The sequence below is a fragment of the Protomyctophum bolini genome (assembly GCF_963924005.1).
Source record: "Protomyctophum bolini genome assembly, chromosome: 22".
Classification (NCBI taxonomy): domain Eukaryota; kingdom Metazoa; phylum Chordata; class Actinopteri; order Myctophiformes; family Myctophidae; genus Protomyctophum; species Protomyctophum bolini.
This window is the reverse complement of record NC_137883.1, coordinates 21,807,424-21,829,787: the sequence shown is the minus strand read 5'-3', so window position 1 is coordinate 21,829,787 and position 22,364 is coordinate 21,807,424. Positions and strand designations below refer to the sequence as shown.

The 22,364-nt window shown below is 43.0% G+C and overlaps 3 protein-coding genes across 3 annotated transcripts; 1 reads left to right on the top strand and 2 right to left on the bottom strand.

Moving 5' to 3' along the window:
• The first annotated feature begins 865 nt into the window (after positions 1 to 865).
• LOC308309928 (non-selective voltage-gated ion channel VDAC2-like) lies at positions 866 to 15,350 on the top strand. The gene is made up of 9 exons (XM_080755909.1): positions 866 to 997; positions 3,582 to 3,652; positions 4,221 to 4,270; positions 7,441 to 7,593; positions 8,196 to 8,248; positions 8,405 to 8,626; positions 11,381 to 11,531; positions 11,807 to 11,864; positions 13,534 to 15,350. Exons 2-9 carry the CDS (start codon positions 3,586 to 3,588, stop codon positions 13,623 to 13,625), a joined length of 846 nt encoding a protein of 281 aa, XP_080612035.1. The 5' UTR covers positions 866 to 997; positions 3,582 to 3,585; the 3' UTR covers positions 13,626 to 15,350.
• A 753-nt stretch (positions 15,351 to 16,103) lies between these two features.
• LOC308309704 (pantothenate kinase 3-like) lies at positions 16,104 to 17,547 on the bottom strand (the record flags this gene model as incomplete). The annotated part of the gene is made up of 1 exon (XM_080755621.1): positions 16,104 to 17,547. One exon carries the CDS (start codon positions 17,545 to 17,547, stop codon positions 16,291 to 16,293), a length of 1,257 nt encoding a protein of 418 aa, XP_080611747.1. The 3' UTR covers positions 16,104 to 16,290.
• Positions 17,548 to 19,313: 1,766 nt separating this feature from the next.
• On the bottom strand, positions 19,314 to 21,548 carry LOC308309703 (DNA topoisomerase I, mitochondrial-like; the record flags this gene model as incomplete). Its single annotated transcript, XM_080755620.1, has 1 exon — positions 19,314 to 21,548. The coding sequence occupies one exon, from the start codon at positions 21,546 to 21,548 to the stop codon at positions 19,314 to 19,316; it is 2,235 nt and encodes a 744-aa protein (XP_080611746.1).
• Positions 21,549 to 22,364: the final 816 nt, after the last annotated feature.

The following is a 22,364-nucleotide window of genomic DNA, read 5'->3' as shown; positions in this document are numbered from 1 at the left end:
ATAGACCTAGGCCCTACTGACTGGACTGAAATGGATTTGTTATACAATTAATAATCTCATGGATTAAAGTTCTCAGCCACTACGACTAATGTTGTCTGATAAAAAGAAATAATACAAAATGCTCCATAAGAAGACATGTCTTCTATGGAAGCACACCAAATCTGTCATTTGATTGATTTAAATATGTATTAACAGTTTGCAATATTACGTTTATTTATTTATATTACATTGCATTAGTACATTTCAAGCACAAACTCAATACAAAGACTGTTAACTGTGAGTGGACGACCCAATTAAGCATTACACTTGTTTACAAGAGGGTCCACCTTGTTTCATTCATCAAAACATTTAGAGACGTACAAATAGCCAAAGAACAGAACAGAAATTCATCATAAAGGAGGTAAAAACTAAAAAGGGAAGAAACATATAGGGGGAAAGGGGGTGGGTGGTGGTGAAGGACATTTGAGCTGACTAATACTGCAGAAGACAATTTAAGACTAGGCTACTGCAATGTAGAAGTTGAACTACTCCGTTACAAGTAGAAGTCTGGATTTCAAAACTGACTTCAGTAAAAGTAGGCCTACAAAATTAAGTATTGGTGTCAAAATGCACTCATTATGAAGAATGTAATTTCAGTAATAATAATCGAAATCTACGAAATACTAACCATCCTTTAATTGTGGGGCTCTGGATATTTCTGTCAGAAGCCGTTGAGGGCCGACGTTTGCGCCCCAGCCCCCAACCTTTCCTGATGTTTCTGTCAGAAGCCGTTGAGGGCTGATTTCCCCCTTTTGCGGCTCTGGCTAAAGTAGCCTATAAATCACCAGGCAGACTGCGCATGCTCCGTATGTCTCCTTCATTGTGCCCTACCATCACCACCACCAACCAGTGTGCTAACAGCAGCAGCAGCATCTCTCTCTGTCTCCTCTCCTCTCTCTGTGTCTCTCTCCAAGGCTGTGTGCACCCGGCTCCTCCTCGCCAAACAACATTTGCATTGGTATGAACCTGAAGTGTATTTTGTATCAATATTACTTGTTATAAAGCTCGCTAGACCGACATGCTAGCTTGTAATTTTTTGACTAACATCATGCTTAGCCCTTGCTTCTGTCCAAGCTAAAGGAAGGATGTCACGCTATACTAGCTAGCAAATAAAGAAGTTATGTAATATGATGTATAATATCCTTTAATGCTACAGGTTAATCCCATGATATTAACTGTTTTATGGAAATTCATGTTGTGTTGGGAATTTTAGGTTCAGATTCAGATACAGGGGGGGGGGGGGGGGGGGGTGTCATTGTGGCTGGTGCTGCAATTTACTCGAGCAGTCGAGTTTATGCTGCTCACAATCTGCTATAATTGCCAAGACCTGCTGCAAGAAGCCAAGCTAGCTGACCAACTGAATGAACAATTACAACCCTCACTCGCCCCCATTGAAGCAACTATAACCCTCCCCCTTCTGTCCTTTTGTCCACATCCATGGCTGCATGTCATGCATGGCCCCAGCAGGGTTGGTCAATCATTTTATTATAGGTAGGTATGATATGTTAATCCACTTAATTCGTCTTTTCCTAGGCTGGAGAGATCTAGTGCAGTGGTTCTCAATGTTGTCAGCCTAAATGTCAGGCCCCAAGATAATCATTATTTGAAGTGGGGACCACCCAAAGGACGACCCAAAATAATCATATTTGAACTGAGGACCACCCAAATAATCACATTTGAACTGGGAACCACCCAAAAAAATATTTAAAATTAGTTTTTAGTCTTATAATAGGCTGGCTGCAGTGCTTATCAGAATAAATAACCTATTCATGTTAATAGTATTGACCATCAACGGACAGACAGACCGATAGACAAAGCTGTTATCAAATGTATTATTTCCAATAAGACGCCCTGAGGGCGAGGGCGTGTGCACGCACCTGCCTGGGTGACAGCAGACCACTGGGCGAGTGCTGGTGCTTTGGAATGGGTCGTCAGATCAACATGGAATGAATTCTGTACTGGCCATATATGGAGTGTGTCTTGAGTGTACAGGGTTTGATGAAGTCAGATCAACATATGGAATGTCGGAACAGGTCAGCCCCTCCCCTCCCCCCCAAAAGAGAGGAAAAATAGCATTCCGTTACCTGCTCTCCTGTCTCCACGACTACTACTCCTGCTGATTAATATTGGAATGTAGCATTTTATGTTGAAAGAATCCCCTCTCGCTCGCCCCTCTGAGGCTCTGAACGTGGCCGTCATCAGCGCAATGAGCGCATCTGCAATAAATCTTTCTTAATTGAGCGTGTGCCAGTGCGCACGCACAGAATTATAGCAGATCTACAAGCTCAGAACGTGTCGCCGTATGTGTATACGTTTTATATGTTAAATCATTTGTTACGACTTGTGCTGTCCTCTCTCTCTCGGCAATCAAGCATATGCGATTATTAATAACAGCAAAGCAAACAACTGCTCATTTTACTTTGATAACCAGTAGGCCTAATTTGGGCTGCAGGGCAGACTGGTTGGGTCGTTGCGTAGTGTTTAAAATAGATATTCCTCTAAATCTGGGTAGAAATGTAAAAGAAAAATAAAGGCGCCTCCTCCCCTCTCTCTCGAAAGCAATTGCAATTGAATGGACTAAATATGCTGGGTGAAAAGTCGGTCGTTATTCTACTTTTTATGTTTGCGGTCTGCCGGGCGGGCTAGTCGTTGATTAATATATTGTTTTGCGGGGGAGGTTGGTGCGGGCTGGCTCCTGTGGCGGGACGGGATGGGCGGGTTATGAAAAAAAGCCTGCCCGCGCATCACTAGTGTACAGGGTTTGATGAGGATATGGAATGTCAGAACAGGTGAGCTCCATATATGGAGATCTAAGGATGGCAGCGGGGACAGAAAAGACACCTACAGTAGTATATAGACTGCTCAACAATGTATGGGGGTTTATAAGTGCAGGTTAAAACATTTCTTCTAGGCTATAGGACAGTCCACAGGTGGTTGAAATGGCTACTGAATTTGCTTTTTGACTCGATTAGCTAATTTTGTGTGAGACTTCTGGAGAGATGAAGAGAGGCGTGTTGGGATACTTTAGGATTTTAACGATAACGATTCCTTAACCCATTTTGACCTGGGATCAGATTCTAAAAATGTCTTCTACATCCTGACAGTTTTCTGAAAAAGCTATGTTTCTGTCAGTCTTCGATTAAAAAACCTGTAGATCTGCTATTTTTCAATAGCTAAAGCATAACATAATGCTAACACCAAAAGGTGTTCCCACCCCAAAATGGGTTAATGGTTTCTTTTAACAATTCCTATAGGAGGTTCCAAATGTACCCTTTGCTGGTCTTGTAACTCTTGTGTACAAATGGTTCTTATGGTCTGTGAAATTTAAGAGCCACTGGTATTTTAATTGTATAGCAGACGAGAAGTTCCACATACCAGCTCTGATGGTGTGTTTAAACCTGGTTCTGGAAATGGTTCCAAATGTGACAGAACCGATTCTGTTTTCTCAATGTCTGATTCCCCAGTTTCCGGATCCCAACTAAACCCTACTTGTGCTATGAAACGGTCTCATGACCTTCTGTCTTTCTTATGTCCTCTCTTAGCATAATGGCTGTCCCTCCTTCATACGCTGACCTGGGCAAGTCTGCCAAGGACATATTCAACAAAGGCTATGGTGGGTATTTGAACCACAGCTATAAACACCTAATCAAATGTTCCTGTCAGAATAGGGATGTAAGGATGGGGGGGAAGAAGAGTATCTCACAAATATTTGGTAGTAACTGAGGACCCCTTTGGGGTCCCGGACACCCTGTTGAAGGCCCTTGTCCTACAGTATGTGTGAGAAGCACTGGACTGTCTCATGATGTGCAGTGGTCAATCATTCTAGTGCTAATGTATTTATCTTTTTAATTAGATTTAGGCTTCGCCTCCTATCGGTACTTCCAAGCGTTCACTTTATCTGTTCTTCAGTTCCTTAGCAGCAGCAATAAAAGTATCTTAACAGTTCATAGTACTGTAGCACCTCTGTTCCAATTCAGTTTAAGACTTCAATTAATTGCCTGAAAATAATTGAAACATCGTTTTTATACCATACAGATACTAGTACATCTGTATGGTAGAGTATGTTAATACAATATAAGTGATACAATTGGGGTGGTTGTATTTTGTCTCCCGGCTCTTCTATTGATATGCTGTGATTATGCAATAATTGTGACAGGCCTAACTGTATCTTCTTTCATCAGGGTTTGGTGTTCTGAAGCTGGACCTGAAGACAAAATCACAAAATGGAGTGGTGAGGAAACTTGTCCCTGTTTTTCATTCACCTGGTGTACCCTGCTCTCCATCTGTGTGTCTAGATAAGGCCAGACAAGGAAGGATCCTGGTCTGGCCTTATCTCTACATTGCTGCCGGGAAGAAACCTCTTGTCTCCATATTTTAACTTTTTATAAGTAATGCTCCTACTTGATCATACTACAGTGTCACACAATCATCCACAATATAGCAGAGCTATGTTTGAGCTTATCCGTTTTACTCAGGTTAAGGTTAGGAATAAGATTACATTTAGGCATAGTTTTACTGAGGTAAGGTTACGTTTAGGAATGAGGTTAGATTTAGGCATAGTTTTACTCTGGTTAAGGTTAGGAATAAGGTTAAGTAATTAGTCATAGTTTTACTGAGGTAAGGTTACGTTTAGGATTAAGGTTGGATTTAGGCATACCGGTAGTTTTACTGAGTTTTACTGAGTTAAAGTTTATGAGGCATATCTTTACTAAGGTTATGTTTAGGAATACGTGGTGGCAGTGGCGACCATTCCGAGGTTGCTGGATTTGACCCGGTGCGAGCGTTCTTGTATTCAACTATGTACCCCAGTCCTTGCTGTAACTTTTACTGGTTGACCATAAAGATTTGCAGGTTGCCACAGGCGGTTGTAATGCTTTTCTGCTCGGCTTGAATTGAATTGAATCCTAGAGAATGCGTGTCTCTCTACTGCTCCTGCTAACCCCAGCTCTGTCTCCATGTTGCTGACTCCTCTTGCCCCGGACCTCTCTCACTCTCATGTACATAGATGGTAAGCCCTGGTACCTAAAGCCGTTCATTTGTGCTTGTGGAACGTGAAACGGATGTTTTATTTCTTTATTTACTTCTACCCACGCTATGTTGCATTCTTCCCTTCACATGGTCACCACTCACCACCACACAATTTCATTATTTTTCTTAATTTTTTTGTGAAGTTACCAATTGTTATAATGTATTTCTATTTGTCATGCATGCTTTTTTTTGTTTAAAAAACAAAACTCATTCTAATAATTTTTAACCACTTAAACCCCTTTGTCTCAATAAACCAAACATATTCAGTGAAAATAATCCAATCTACAAGCTCACAACGTGTCTCAATGCAACACATTTAGAGCTTGTAGATGTTTTTGCACGATGTTCACTTAGGTGGTGGGAAAAAAGTGGAAAAGCGCAATTATGTCTATTTTAATGTACCGGTAAATAATTCGTTTTAGCTGTGTTAGAAATACTATTGAACGGGGTGATTCTTATTCATAATTTCAAACTTTTTCTTTTCTAAAAGGTTATCAAACACGTTTTAATGAAATAATATTATGAAACTCTTGGATGGAAACGGTTCTGGGTCAGGACCGTCGATTGCACATACTACTTTTGTCTGAACAGTTTACATTTCTGAGAAATTACTTCTATACAATCTAAAATAGAGACGACTGTACTGTATGCTTGCTCTGGGTATTTGCAGTAGATAATGAGTTGATAACTAGGCAAATACTGTTATCATTAAACACAATGGTCAACTACATTTTTCCCTCTTTCTCTCACATACATTGTAGTATCTCTGCATACCACTAGGGGTATACCCCCATTTATAAAACAATGTTCTACTACAGTGGTTCTCAAATTGGGGGTGGGGAATCGGGATGTCCCCAGATGATTGGCTTTATGTCAAACGCTTTTTCTTTTCTTTTCTCACTCAACAGTAAACAAACCAACATTAATAACAGTAAGTGTATACAGGGTATCTGCACATTTCTAAAATACACTATTATAACATACAAAATCTGTAGAACCAAGTCAAACAAAATGTAATGCCTCAACCAAGTGCTTGTCTGGGTGGGGGGGTCCCCAGTTAAAATGTGACTATTTTGGCCGGTCCTCGGTTAAAATTAGATTATTTTGGGGGGAGGTCTCAGTTAAAATCTAATTATTTTGGCAGGTCTTAATTTAAAATTAGATTATTTGGGGGGGGGGGTCCAGAGTTAGTGTGACTATTTTGGGGACGGGGGGGGTCTCCACTCCCCAGTTAAAATGACTTAAAATATGAATTATTTTGGCATCTCGTGGCCTGAGAAGGTTGAACGACTAAGGCAATTAACCCTTATTATTTTACATCTGTGTTAAACTGCAGTATCGGTTGTCTACTCATAAAAATCATATGCTTTCTGTATGCAATTTTATGTTCACGGTTGTCTTGCTGTCCAGATATGTACAATGTTGCATGTATCATTGTCTGATTTTTGTCTGCTTAACGTTGTTTCACCTCATGTTCATTCAATAATCACTTCTGTTCACAAGTTTGCTCATTAATACTAAATGTAATCTTCTTCCTTTTTAACTAACACTACTATTGAATGCCTTTTCCCAACAGCCTCGCCACTTCTAACAACGTGTACACTCCCTCTCTTAGTGTGTAGCTTTTTCTTTCGAATGATGATTTGTAAAAACGGTGGATATTTTCCACCAATTAAACCCTATATATTTTGTAGCAGAACAAATGGCTAAATGTAGCTGATCTACATGTATGCTCATTGCTCACAAGCTGACAAGGTGTGTCCCTGCTAGCCCCTCCTATGATAGTATGTCCAGCTTTGAGTGAGGACGCAAATTGTGATTGGCCAGATGTGTGATAAGAGCGCTCCTCACTTCACACGGTGTGATTTTTAAATAAAGAATAATTGTGCTTTATGCACTTTAAAACGAAATTGTTAAATTGAAATGGTTTGATATTATCAAACTGAAATTTGAAACGTATCAGACCGTTAACTTTTGGAACATGTAGTGGTGTTGTCCCCCCCCCCCCTCAGCAAAACTAACCCTGAATATAATGGTCTATAATAAACCCACACTGCGTCGGGACCCATTTTACAGTTTAATTTCCTACATTTTTCTTTTTAATTCAAAAATATTAATGAATGAAAAGAAAAATATAACTTTTCAGACATGACAATCTGTTTATTTTGTTTTAGTATTAGTGACAATAGCCATTCTACAAGCTCGCAATGTGACATGTTGAGAGCTTGTAGATTGGCTGTTTTCACTAGTTGGAGTTCCCTGGGAGACATCAAATTCTCCTTTTGGTCTCGAGCTAAAACGTTTGTGAACCAGGGGTCTACAACTGGTCCACCAGTGTCCCTCATGATGTGACTCTCTGGCACCCTCTGTCAGGAGTTCAACACGTCAGGCTCCAGTAACACGGACACAGGGAAGGCTGCAGGGAGCATAGAGACCAAGTACAAGATGACAGACCTGGGCCTCACCTTCAACCACAAGTGGAACACTGACAACACACTGGCTGCAGAGGTCACTGTGGAGGACCAGGTGTGTGTGTGTGTGTGTGTGTGTGTGTGTGTTTACTATAATTTTTAGTCTCATATGTCACCACAAGTATTGTAGAATTTGATAAATGGATTTGGGCATTCAGAGATTGAGTTTAAAGTCACTGAAAATTGCGGATTAGATTTTCTGTTGCCTATTCAGTGCATGCATGGATTTAAAGTTCTCAGTCACCACGACTGATTTCACTCATTTCTGGACTATAAAAACCATGCATGTTTTCTATGGAAGTGGGTTGTGCAGAAAAGAGAGCCGGTCTTAGACCGGCTGTTTTGAGTTGTTTTAAGATTAGAGCATTTAAAGTTTTTAGTAGCAATATGTTCAGAACAATCTTCCATATAACCCCAATGGTCTCGAATATTTAATAACTGCAAAGGTTAAAGCCTCAATCTGTGATTTCTTCTCCTGGTTGGTTTATGCGTGTTTATAATTGGGAAAATATTTTATTCATGCACCAACCTATGGGAAGGGTTCTTAATTTCTTAGATATATTGCCTTAAACGTTGTACTGTGAGTTATTCACATTATACAATGTTGAGGTATTTAAAGGTTTGTTTATTGTTGACGCTTTCTTTCTTCGCCCACAGCTGACTCAAGGATTGAAGGTTGCAGTGGATACCTCATTTGTACCAAACACAGGGTGAATAATCTAAAGTCATTTGTAATCTAAAGCAATTTGTAATTAACAGATACGTTTCACAAATCGCACATTTAGGACTTGGCCATGCAACATTTTCAGTCATTCCATTTTTTGCTTTAATTCATGAAATAACCACTGCCCTGGTCTCTTTGTCAGTAAGAAGAGTGGCAAGCTGAAGACTGCCTACAAGCGCGACTACGTGAACATGGGCTGTGACATCGACTTCGAGGGTCCCATCGTGCACGCCGCTGCGGTGCTGGGCTTGGAGGGCTGGCTGGCGGGCTACCAGATGTCCTTCGACACCGCCAAGTCTAAGCTGGCGCAGAACAACTTCTCCCTGGGATACAGGGCCGACGACTTCCAACTGCATGCCAGCGTGTAAGCACTTTCACCCAGTGGTTCCCACACTTTTCATAATATTTGACTTAAAAACCTAAGCTGTGAAAGAATATATATTCACAAATTCGTTCCAGTCCTTAATGGGTTAAACCAGTGGTTCTCGTCGCCAGATGTGTCCATTTAAGGACTTTTAAATGCCTCAAAAGAAAAGAACCATTACTTCGTCAAACGTAATCAACAAACCACTATTACAATTTTCAGGGCAAGACCTCGCGCTAGTGGTGGGAACTTTCGTTCTTTTCAGTGAACGGATCGGTCGTTCGTTCGTTCACTAAAATGATTCGTTCATTTCGGTCCTGTAAACTATAGGATCTCCCGCACGGACCATACTCTATGGCACGGACCCACCAGTCACTCGAACGAGTCGTTCAATCAATATCATTAGCCGAGCCAGGCCGATCGTCCTTCCAGGCTATGGGATTTTCTCTGGGAGGGATGGGGTCTAATCTCCTCTTGTGTGGCTGAGAGTAGCCATTTTTTCCCCTGCGGTCTATGGTAGTAGCAGAGTAGCACTGTCGAAAATCTCAGTTACAATGAAACTGAATGGAGGTGTTTTTTTGGAGGGTAACTGTTACGTTTTGGCAGAGTCAGATGATCCGCGATGTCAACACCAGTCACTCCTCCCAGTCTCCCCCAGTCATTCTACCCGGGCATAATTTCCTCTTTACGTCCCCTGTCTGTCTGGGACCACCAGAGCTCCAATACCTATAGCAATTATCACAATTTAAATAAATAAGCATATAGAAACTATTTCACATTAACAATGTTGGTAAAACTAAGATATTTGAGGGGAAATATATAATTTATATGCACAAATAAAATATCATTGATTAACTCCATTCCTCTACCCTCCATCCCTTTAGTTTCCATGGTGGTTATTGAGCCCTGCCCCTCCTATATTTAATCTATACTAACCAATTATGGTAATATGAATTGTATGCTATTAATGCTATTAGTATAAAGAAGGAGCCTAATCTATTTTCATGTTTTTATAGCATTAAATACTATATATATTTATTGGTATGTATTAGCCTGTTTATTTTCCATTGATATAATTTCACCATAATAGTATAATTTCACCATAATATTATAATATCACCATAATAGTAGTACATTTAAACAGAAGAGAGCAAATTTAATAACCAGTCACTTTTATTGTTTGATTGTCACTCTTGTGATTCTCTGTTCAATTCATCAAAGAGTGACAATCAATAAAGCAAGCATTAAAAGTCCACAGACTTGGCTGCTGACATGACATCACAGGGGAGCATGAATAAAGCAAGCATTAAAAGTCCACAGACTTGGCTGCTGCCATGACATCACAGGGGAGCATGAATAAAGCAAGCATTAAAAGTCCACAGACTTGGCTGCTGCCATGACATCACAGGGGAGCATGAATAAAGCAAGCATTAAAAGTCCACAGACTTGGCTGCTGACATGACATCACGGGGGAGCATGAATAAAGCAAGCATTAAAAGTCCACAGACTTGGCTGCCACATGACGTCACGGGGGAGCATGAATAAAGCAAGCATTAAAAGTCCACAGACTTGGCTGCCACATGACGTCACGGGGGAGCATGAATAAGTCCACCGTGGACCCTCTTGTAAACAAGTAATTCTGCAAACTGTTAATACATATTTCAATCAATCAATCAAAGTTTAATGTTTCTACGTTAATCATCATGACGTTTGTTGCACTTGCAAGTAGTATTTGTAGCCAGAGGGCTACAAATACAATCAGTCATTCAGTCAGTCAGTCATGCATTATTATTTAGACTCGTCGGTCTTTCCTTCCGCGAAATAAAAACATATGGGTTTCCAATGCTAGACAATGTCAGACCCAAGTCAGTCATTCGTACACACTTCAGTTAGTTTACAGCACTTCGTTCAGTCACCACCCCCTTCTCCCGGTCGGTTATACTGTTACAGCACTTTGAACGAAGAACGAAACTTTCGGTCTCCTCGGTCAATGTACCAGTATGACCGATCCGACCCACTTTGAACGAAGAACGAAACTTTGAACGAAGAACGAAAAATTTCGGTCTTTCGGTCTCCTAGCTCGGTCAATGTACCAGTATGACCGATCCGACCCACTTTGAACGAAATATGCATTTCGGTCGTAGCGTACTTCTCCTCTGCAACTGTTGTGCGCTGTGGGAGCCCTGGAGACGGAGAGCATGCACCCCGCCCTCCAGGCTCCGGCTCGCAGCCTCGCACTGAATGAGAAGAGCAGCCGGGCGACTCCCTGAGTCCCCGTCATTTGTATTTTGAACGGATCGTTCACGGAAGTGACCGGATCGGTTTCGTTCACCAAAAAGAACTAGTTCTTTTGATTCGTTCATGACCGACTCATCTCTACCTCGCGCGTGCGGACTCGGCCTCCAGCATGGTACCCTAGTCAAAATATGGCCCTTGAGGGAAATGTATTGGGGAACCCTGCTGTAGCACTTGCCCTAGCCTTGAAGACCATGCAGGGGGTGGCGGGTGCAGAGCTGGGAGAATTCTCGATTGACTGGCACGTTTTAGCACTCCTTCAGCAGCCTTTGCATCTAATTCTTGGCGCTGCTTCTGCGATTGTTTTCTTTTGCTTTCTCCCTGCCGTTTGGTGCCCTGTGCTGCAGCACCTAAGCCTACACTGGCCCTGTCTATGCATTACCATGCGTTTACCTTGCTTACTGTCAATCTCTCTGGATTAAGAGCGTCTGCTAAATGACTGCAATGTCATCGTTTCAGAAATGATGGGACAGAGTTTGGTGGCTCCATCTATCAGAAGGTGAACGATCAGCTGGAGACTGCGGTCACTCTGGCCTGGACGGCCGGCAGCAACAACACTCGCTTCGGCATCGCCGGCAAATACAAGCTGGACAACGACGCTTCTCTGTCTGTAAGTTCAGTGGTTCTCAGCCTCTGTCATTCCAGTGACCCCTCAGTTTGATGAGCATTAGGTCAGTGGTTCATGTCAAGGACCAATTTGATATGTATTTGGCCACGGACCACCCATCTGAAAAATGTTTGTGCCGGGGATCCCCAGAAGAAAACAAAATCCAGATCATTCATTTTTTAATTATTATTATGGTGATGCAATATTAACTACTTTTGCTGGGGACCCCAAAATTGTTTGTCCAACTATTGGGTTTATGACTGTTTGTCCGTTTTCAGGCCAAAGTGAACAATGCCAGTCTGGTTGGAATCGGCTACACCCAGAGCCTGAGGGCAGGTAGGGTTACGCTCATCACACATACAGTTCACACCTGCATGGAGAGCATTACAAATGACACACGTTTTGTCTATTTTAAGTACTTCAAATAGCTCACAATGTGTCGATAAGTCTATTATAAGATGTTTTTCAAAATGGTAAATGCCAAAAAAGCATAAAGGCTAAGACATATACAAATAATTGTTTGTTATTTTTGTATTATTTCTTTAGTTCGTAGAATGCTACTGTAAGTGTATAGTTTTAGACATTGAATCCTCATTATGGGTGCAATATATGAACCTAGTGATCACATTGCAGGAGTGTTGCAACTCCATTTCAAAGGCTCTGGCTTGGAATTTTGGCCTCATATTTATATTGTCTGACCACAAAAAACCCTAGGGTCTATACACGGTCTCTTCAGATGGAACTTTTTGAGTTTGCACACTGGTCAGTATAAAAGTTTTCAAAAAGGTAAGAAACTGACACAAAACGAGAAATTTAAAGAAACAAAGTATTTAGAGAGACCCCCCCCCCCCCCCCCCCCCAAAAAAAGATTTTGGCACAATGACTAATAATACAGTGAGTTGCACTAGAATTCATAATACAGTATACTGTATTTCTGTAAAATATGATTATATCACGTGTTATGTCTGTTACACCAAGCAAACTTTTGAGAATTATTCTAAGGTGCTATTTACACGAGGATGGTGTTCATATAAAACGTCAAAATAAAGTATCGTTTGCTGCTGTCATTTAGACGAGAACCGTGTTCTCAGGAGGTGAAAACGCAACAAAGTGAAACCACCTTCCACAGTGGAAATCTTTGAGAACGCCGTTTTATCCCTTCTCCGTGTAAACAGGCAAAACGGTGAATCCGCAAAACTTATGACACCATGGCTCACGTTGGCTCACAGCGCATATGTTTATTACATGCATGATGGTGAATGTAAAACCATGATGTAAATAAAAATCCTTGTAATAGGCGGCAGCAGCGTTTATGTAGCCTAATGTATTATAAAATATATAACCATCCCGTGGTGCGCTTTGCCTGCATGCTCTGACAGGAGCAGTGTTGCGCGGCACAGTTTTTTTGGCAAATCTAAGCCAGCAAATTTAAGACGATCTCTTCAAAATAAGAGTACCCTCTAGAGTATTTAAAATAAATTATTTGCACATTAAAACTAGAAATTAAGCATTTAAATGATGCTATAAGACACACATTATGTTTCTGTGTTATTTAATTATTTATTTTTACACAGAAATATAATGTGTGTCTTTACAATAACTGTAATGTAATAATAATACTAGTAATGTAATGTAATAATTATTTAATTAACAATACTTTTATTTTGAAAGCAACCGAATGTCTTAAATTTGCTAGCTCTCAAACAGGAAGTTCTAGATTTGCCAGAAAGACGGAGCCGTGTTGCGCAGGCTTGTGTGAAGGGGTTCTTCTTCTTGTACGTGGGTGACTGGTCTATTTGGCAGCCCGTTATCGCCACCTATCGACCTGGCATATATATGCATGCACTTTGTAGCGTGTTCATTCAAGTGTGCGTTCTCGTGTAAATGGTCCAAAAAAATGAGAACGCAACGGGACTTTGACGTGTTATATGGAGATGGTCGCCGTCTAAAAGAGGCCTAAGTTTGTGCTGAAAGTGATTCACTTTTCTCCCCTCGTCTTTTCTAGGTGTCAAGGTCACCCTCTCAGCCCTGATCGATGGGAAGAACTTCAACGCTGGTGGACACAAAGTGGGCATGGGCTTTGAATTGGAGGGATGAGGGTAGAACCAGAGCAGAACCTACACGTTCCCCACCCGACACAACAGTCCAACCAACACCACACAATCACACTACTACTAGCCCAACAATTTATCACCTTAAGTAGCTGCTGCTTTTTGCCCGAATTATACTTGGATTGCACTCCAGCGTTGTGCACTGAAAATGACAGATCTACAAGTTGAACTAGAATAAAAAGGTTGTTTCAACACAAGATGATAATCAACCGGGGGAAACTATGTTGATATGGTCACACTGTAATGTGATTAGTCTGCTCAATGTCCTTGATTAGAATGATCTGTCCTGTCCTTGATTAGATCATGTCATCAACTGAGATGGCTTCTTTTTTTTGAGGGGGGGGGGGGGGGGCAGCAGCAGGCATGACCTCACTATGAGAGTACAAATGGACCCATAGGTGTCCATTTGGAACCCCCTCAAGGAACTCCTGAGAACCACTGATGTAATAGCTCCTCCCTTGTATCAATACTTGCATTTTGAGCATAGCCTTTTCCACAAACCGTATGTGACCAGCTCTAAACTTGTAGATCTGCTACTTTCGGTGTGCAGCAACGTATCAAAAGAGAAACATGGCTCTTCTGTCCTCTAAACCTATACTTAACAGTTGGTCTCCATATGCAAATATTGAATGAGTATTTTGGCAGTAATAAGTCAATTTGCAGCATCATTGCAAGTGGCGATTGTGAGCTTTGTTCATTCCTTTGACTTTTCACTGTAAGTTTGTGCATTATTCATGTTCTCTTGGTTCAGGGAGTGACGTTTATTTATTCCAGTATGTTTCCAGTCCCACTGGTGTGAATGTTCTGTTCCTTTTCAAGATTCTCTATTTTGTCCTTTCCTGCTTCCCGGATGCAGAAAAGAGTGCTTGTTTTAAGTGATTCTTTGACTTGATTTTCTCTTGTGTTTTGTATTGTTTTGTGCATGAAACACATTCTTGGTTGCATCAAGGTCATGTGTTGAACATGCATTTAATAATCCAGTATTTTTCTTTTTGTATTACCGTTGACTTTGAGTTGTTGCTGGTTTAGTCATGTCAAAATGAAGGTCTAACTGTTTTCAGCACTACGGGCATTTGTGGGGAGTTGAGATTTTAGTCTCATGTTGTCATATACTGTAGTTCTTCCAGATAATTGAAAATCCAAATAGTGATAAATATTTTCTCCTTTAATAAGTTCTTTGTGGCTATTCATATAGTGAAACTAATATACTGGTATAGGAATATTCCGTTAGATTAGTTGGGTGGCATTTCTGCAATGTTTTCAATCTGTTTATTTCATCATGGCAGTCGCAAAATGAAGAAACGAGATGTCATTTCAACTCATTTGAGAATAAATAGTACAGTACTGCTTTTGAGCCATTTATGACGTTTTGGGGATTAGCTATAAATTGCTGCAATCCCATTTGATGGATGTTTCACATGTTGACCGGGAAGTTGGCAAACAATGTACAAACTGGGCCTACTCTCTCAGTTCATCTGAACAATCCAATTGATATGTTAAAATGAGAGGTTCTGTTGTACTCTTGTACCCCTTTTCATTTTGATAATTTGTCATATCAAATTGCCTTTTTTCCTCTCATCACGTCATCTTATGTCATTGTGTGACTTGTCATTAGACCAACTGGCCCATATGTTTCAGTGAAGGGAATTATAATAATTAAAAAAAATGTCTTGAAAGTTGGTGACATTTCTTTTTCATACAAACGGTGGTTCTCTAACCTTTCGTGCCAACCACCCCCAAGCTGATGTATGATTAGTCACAGAACCCCATCTGAAAAGGTTTTGTACTTGGACACATGTCGGGGTCTGATCAACCTTGGCCGGGTCACCTGTTGTAAGACCCAGAAACACCCAATGATCCCAGGTTTACCGTTTAGTGTTTACAACACTGGTGATTTGTCCAAGTTCATGCATCAGTAGATGTTTAACTGCCAGACCCCCACAAGAGATTTGTGTTAAGAAATTATACATTATTCAAAACATTTCTAACGCGCACAAATAACGAATAAATGGATAAAGTGGCTAAAATGATTGTGAATGCTATACATTAACTACTTTACAGTAGTAAAGTAATGCAGCTACTTTAGGTAAGCTGTCCTGTTGGGACGTAGTCCAAAAATGTTTAAACATGTTGCACAATATGTAGGCCTACCGTGTGGCCGTGCCTCGTAAGTCCAACAGCGTGTCATAGAATCTAGATGCTGACACACTGTAGACCTATTATTTTTAAGCACAGAATTAACATTTATGTATATATATATATACACACACACGTGTGTGTGTGTGTGTGTATAAAATGGTTGATCATTTGTCAAAAACATTCCAAAAGTTTCAAAAATGGAGACAATATGCAACCCCAAGCTAAGAGGGCGTCGCAGGCCTCCCGGGGCCTTCGTCCCCCCAAGTGCAGACGGAAGGGGCATGGCCAACTAGTCAGTATTTTCCGTTAACATGCCTGAAAAACATGTGTGCGCGTGTGTGAAAATATGGAGATGACTATTTATTCTCGGCATGTCACAGCCACTAAACCCTTCCTCTAAGCAAGATTGTTGATTGTGGTTGGTTGTCTCTTGGGCACCAGAAAAAAAAAGGAAAAGGAAAAAAACAGATACCGTATACGGAAGAACTTGGCAGCTCCTTAGTCTGGGGAGATCAAGTCTCGTTCTTTACGTCTTCATTCTTGTGCTCCGCAGAAGAGGAATTGAACAGCTCAAGCAAAGCCCCGACTGCTCCGAAGTAGCCCTGGTGCTTCAGGAAGAGAGCTTTTAGCTGTCCCTGGGACCAATAGTCCATGGAGTAGGCCAGGATCTTCATGGAAAGGGTGTTCTCCCGAAGGAAGTTGCCCACGAACACCACCCTCTCCATGTTCTCGTTGAGAGCACACATCTGGGAGATGGACCCGATGTTGTTGGTGATGGTGACCAGCGTGGCCCGGGCCAGGTCTTCTTTTGACACCGACTCTCGCTTGTCCTTGAACATCATGTTGCCGAAGCTGGAGGCCACGATCCAGCCTGGCAGTCCGAACCTCTCGTAGTCACCGCCATAGATGTCCCGCACCAGCTTGTCCACGGAGTTGCTCTCGCCCTGAGAGGCCATCCCCAGGGCCTCTTCGAAGCTGGAGCATCCGGTCAGCAGGCTACACAGACCCAGGAAGGTCCCACCACCTAGGCTGCTCCCGGTGATCCGCTTGTAGTCGGTTTCAGAGTAGACGGCCATGATGCTGACCCCGGACCCTATATTGACCAGCAGCAGAGGAAAAGGGTTCTCAAGCGAGAAGGGCCTCTGGACGGAGCGCTCCTTTTCTGTCGGTGTCTCAAAGTAGAAACACTCCGACGAGCGGCTGGACATCACCGAGTCGATGTACAGCACCCCCCTGACGAGACAGTCCAGCTCGTCAAACTTGCGCAGTTGCAGGTCGACCATTTTGCGGAAGTCGGCCTCGAACTTGTGTGCCCCACCGCCGGTGGCGCAGAGCGTGGTGTGCAGGCCGGAGAAGTGTTTGTCCCTGCCCATCTGGAGGAAGGCCGGGAGGTCGTGCGTGGGGAAGCGGATGAAGTGCAGGTTCCCCGTCCGGCCGCACATGGTCAGGTCCTGCAGCTCCAGGTGCACGTCCCTGATGCCCGTGGTGCCGTAGGCCGTGTTGGAGGTCAGGTACCGCCGGATGCTCTTCAGGCTCTCCACCTCCTCCTGCTCCTCCTCCGCCGTGATGTCCTTCGGCTCGAAGTAGACCAGCTTCACCAGCGTGCCGCCGATATCCATGCCGAACCACGGGAACGGCGGCCTGTTCTTTCTCAGCGGATCGACCCGGTGCGGTGCCGATGACGCCGTGGCACGTCCGGCGGTTGCTGCGTTGGTGTCATTGTGCACTGGGTCATTTAAGACATGACTGAACATGTGCTTCTTGGACATGTTCAGTGGGAATTTCAGGGGTATCGATGTTGCTGGAGGTCATTGAACACCAGCGAACACATAACTATGGGCCAGTGGCCCTCGCTGACACATTTATTTATATCCCCAAATTTGGTGCATCACCTTCATCTTCGGACTGATTGGCTAGAGTGAGCTGACATCACGGTATGTGGTATAACAACCCTTATTAGAACCTATCTTGTTAAACACTAGGCCAGTGGCCGGTCACGTTAAAACATCTTATGGTTTGCATAATATCCACTTTTTGAGGGTGGGGTGCAAGCCCCTCCAACATCTGGCTTTAACAAATTGTCATGTGGAAGCAAAATCTATGGATAAAAGTGTTTGGAAAAGAATCCCACCCGTGTGAAGTGAGGGGCGCTCTTATCATCGTACTGTACATCATCATACATCATCATACTCCTTCCGGCCAATCACAATTTGCGTCTTCACCTTCGTCATCATTGTGTTACGAAATGTTTGTGTTTACACAAACATCCAAAATTGTCCATTCATTGTCAATGGCATTTTAATGTTTGTGTAGGACAAAGTTTGTGCACACACACTAAAAGCTATAGCACCCCTCAAAAAAAATCACACCCGTGTGAAGTGAGGGGAGCTCTTCATCATACAACATCTCGTGAACAACTGAATTTGTGTGATTGGTTAGCCGATTTGCTCGTCTACATATGACGTACATTTTCCCTTAATTTCATTGTCAATAGCATTTAATGTTTGTGTTGCCACAAATTGTACATCATATTTGAGGCACATATGACCTAATTTCTCCTTCACAACCGTGTGAAGTGAGGGGCGCTCTTATCATCGTACATCAGCATGACGTAATATTCACACTATGGTGTAAAATTGTCTATTCAATGTCAATGGCAATTTAATGTTTGTGTAGGACAACGTTTGTGCACATGCACACACTAAAAGCTGGACACAAAAAGCACCCACGTGACATCATGTGGAAGCCAAGTCTATGGATTAAGAGGCACGTCTGGCTTTCAGACATGACATGACGTCATGTGGCAAGTCTACAGACCTTTACTGACATCATGTGGCAGCCACAGTGGGCGTCACTTCACACAAGTGTGATTTTCTTTTTAATAGTGGAAGTCAATGAGACTGTCGGTCCACGGCTAATCTGACACACCACTGGACCAATCCAGTGTTGGGTTAAGATTAGATTCCCGTCTATACGTTTTGAAATGTTTACATTTACTTTATTACACAATGGAAGTCAATGGGGCTCAGATTGGCACAGATTAGAGCCTGGTCCCAGCCCTTGAATCACTGGCCGTACACGGCCATTAAAAAAAATGTGTCGAGAAACAAAGTGTAAATTCACGACGTTATCACTTAAAGCCAAGCCATAAAAGGAAGTGAATATCACTTGAATCAAGTGGAAACCTATGCCCACATATGGAATCATACAGTAAGTCATAGATAGGCACATCACGGTCCATTTATGTTACTGTAGTGAAAAGAAAGATAGGGGATCAATAAAAAAAAAGATCAACTGTTTCAACCTTTACCACTTAAACCCCAACATTCGTATTATAGGGAAGCTTTTGCAGATGGTGAATATATACTTTTTTTTATCATTTCACTATAATGTCATGGGTGAAATTAATACCTCACAAATCTCAGAAATAGATTTTACTGTTGTTGTTGGTGTTAGTTTGGACTCTCTCCTGATGAGTCAATCGCAGGCAATAACAGCAGATCTACAAGCTCACAAGAATTCATAAAGGGGGGTCTTAGAATTCAAAGTGTTCGTCTGCCATGTCAATAAAACAGGCAAACTTGTCCCGCTGGGACTTGTTGTAGATCTTCTCGATGGGAACGTTGAAGCTCTTACACCAGGCCACAGAGATCCGTGGGTCCAGGTAGTTGAGCTTGGACGTGCTCAGAGCGATCTGCTTGTTCTCCTCGCGGTCGGTGGCCTGCAAATCTAGCTTCATCAACTGCTCCTCTATCCTCAGGACCGCCTTCTTCTTGGACTCCGCGGTCCTCCTGAACTGTTCGGTTTTCTTTTCCTTGAAGTCGGCCTTGGCCCTCTTCGCCTCTTTCTTGGCGACGGAGAGCTGCTCCCTCTTTGCATCGATCTTGGCCTGCAGGCTCTGCATGGACGCTTCGAAGGTCTTGGGCGCCGCCCTTTGATGGTTACAGAGGATGGCTACTGCTCTGTTGGCCCTGTTGTACGACAGGACCTTGGCATCGACATTGTCCCGGGGCTTGCTGAGCTCTTTGAGCTGCTGCTGCAGGGTGATGGAGGCGTTGTAGGTACGGAAGACTTTGGCCGTCAGACCGTCCATCAGCTCCTGGAGGTGCTTGTTCAGGATGTCGGTGGTGACACGGTCAAACAGGTCATCATGGGGCTGCTTCTTCTCCATGAACCTACGGAGGTTTTTGAATACTCTCTTTTCCACAGGGATCGCATTGTAGTACCGGATGCAGTCTTTACCGAGGAAGTCAAACTCTACCACGTACGGTTCTCCGTCTTTCTCCTGGTGGAGGGTGATGTGTTCCACTCGGAGGGAGCAGCAGCCCACAGTGTCCGCTGTTTCTCCTTCTTCTTTCTCGTTACCGGCTCTCAGCGCGAGCTTGTCGATGAAGTAGAGTGCCACGGCCCTCTGTCGGACCTTCATCTCGTTGGACTTCCAGTCGTCGCGGTACTGGGCCCTGATACGGTCCACACACTTCTTCAGTTTACGGGCCGTCTCAAATTTCTCCCAGTCTTTCTCCCCCTTGACCCTGGAGCTGGAGTTCAGCATTATGTACTTCATGGAGCCTTTGATGTTATCTGCCCAGGACACAAGCCAGGTTACTTTGTTGTCGTGACGGACCTCCTTCCACTCTTTGCCTGGAGGAGGCTTGGGCCACTTGGAGTCTTTGCTGCAGTTAATGGTACAGTCCTCGGGTTTTATCCTACGCTTCAGCATGCCCATCTTGGGGTGATCTCCTCTGCCCCGGAAAAGACCAGGCGGCTCAGTGCGGAAGTTAGCAATGCGCTCCTTCTGCTTGTCCATGATACAGAAGCCATACTCCTGCAGGAGGCGCTCATTCTCATCCTTGGTTTTCTGTTTCTCTTCCCTCGACAATGCCCTCCTGGCCTCCGTTTGAGCCTTGAAGTAGTCGCTGATCTCTCTGAAGTCACAGTTGGCCAGGTCTTTGATTTTAGCCTTCTCCTCCTCCGTCATATCCTTCTGCCAGTCGTTGAAGAAGTTTTTCCGGAAGATATCATTTTTTACGTAATCGTGGTCCAGCAGTTTTGCAAAGAAGGTGGCCACTTCCTCAGCTCCCGGGCTAAGCTTCATGTGCTCCCCATTGTAGTAAAACTTGACATGGTTGGGAAGTGGTTCGTATTCGGGGTCAAACACGGGTCCTTTGTGCTGCAGAGTGGTCCACTTGGTGCCATCAGTGTACCTCTTCTCCTTCCACCACTTGTACGTGTCTTCTGGCTCCTTGGTCGCTTTCTTATTTCCATCAGAGTCTTCCCCGTTTTGGTCTTTTGCCTTCTTGGCCTTGACGACTTCCTTGCAGTCGTCTTGCTTCCTTTTCCTGGAAATCTTTTCATCATGTTCGGTCTTTATTTTCTTGAGCTTGGAATCAGAGCTATTGTAGTCGTTCCCTTCCATTTTCAGAGTATGCTTGTGTTTAGGCACGGTGAGGTGTTCACTATCAGGCTCATACTTCACCTCTTTGACAAGGACTTGAAGCCCTTCGGGCTTCTCCTTGTCGTCCCTCTTCTTCTCTCTGTGCTTGTGCTTATCCTTGCTGCCGTGTCTGTGCTTTATCTTGTCCTTGTCCCTGTGCTTTTTGCCAGACGAGTCCTTGTGCTTGGCAGACTTATCCTGTTCCTTCCGTTCCTTTCTTTTCTTGTGGTCCCTGGGCTTCTTGTGTTCCCTGTGCTTTTCTTTGTCCTTGTACGAATGGTTCTCCCAGGAGCCACATTCAAACTGGACAGCGCCGTTAGAACGATGCCCACTCATATCCTATGCTTTATCTGATCAAACAGAACAAGGTTACAAAAGTCGAAAACATATGAGATTAAGACAACGACAAAGAATGCATGCACAATGAAGAAAGAGTATGACAATCTTAGCCTTTAAAGACTTTAAGGACCCTACCCTACGTCACTCACATGCAACCCCTTGACTGACACAAGTCACAAATTAGTTCAAATGCAATATGGCAGGCATAACACAGCGAAGAGGTGAGCCCATCAGTAGCGTGATGTCAGTACCGTGACGTCAGTGCCATGACATCAGGGATCATCAACACTGTGTCTTTCCATCTTGGGACCTGTCCGCTATGGGCAGAAAGTATTTGCCATTCTATGCTGTGAATACTTCACACTGAGGGTGAAGAAAACCATGCAAGGTACCAACCTGCTCATCGGGGGCAGTTCAGTGTCTTGCTCAAGGACACTTGGACACGCAGCCAGGAGGAACTATAGGGTTCAAAACAGCCGGTGTTCCATAATAATGAGTTTATTGAATAAAGTTATGTTTGGATTACATCGTTGTCAGTCATGCTCTACTGAATTAGGTAGGTCCTCATTATTGGTGTGTATTACATTACAGATTCTAATTCTAATTTCAAAAATCACACTTACATCATCATAGACCATCTCATGAACAACTGAATTTATGTGATTAGTTCGCCGATTTGCTTGTCTACATATGACGTCAATTTTCCCTTCATTGTCAATGGCATTTAATGTTTGTTGCCACAAATTTACATCATATTTGACGGACATTTGACACAGTTTCTCCTTTTATTGTCAAATGTCAATGGCAAATATT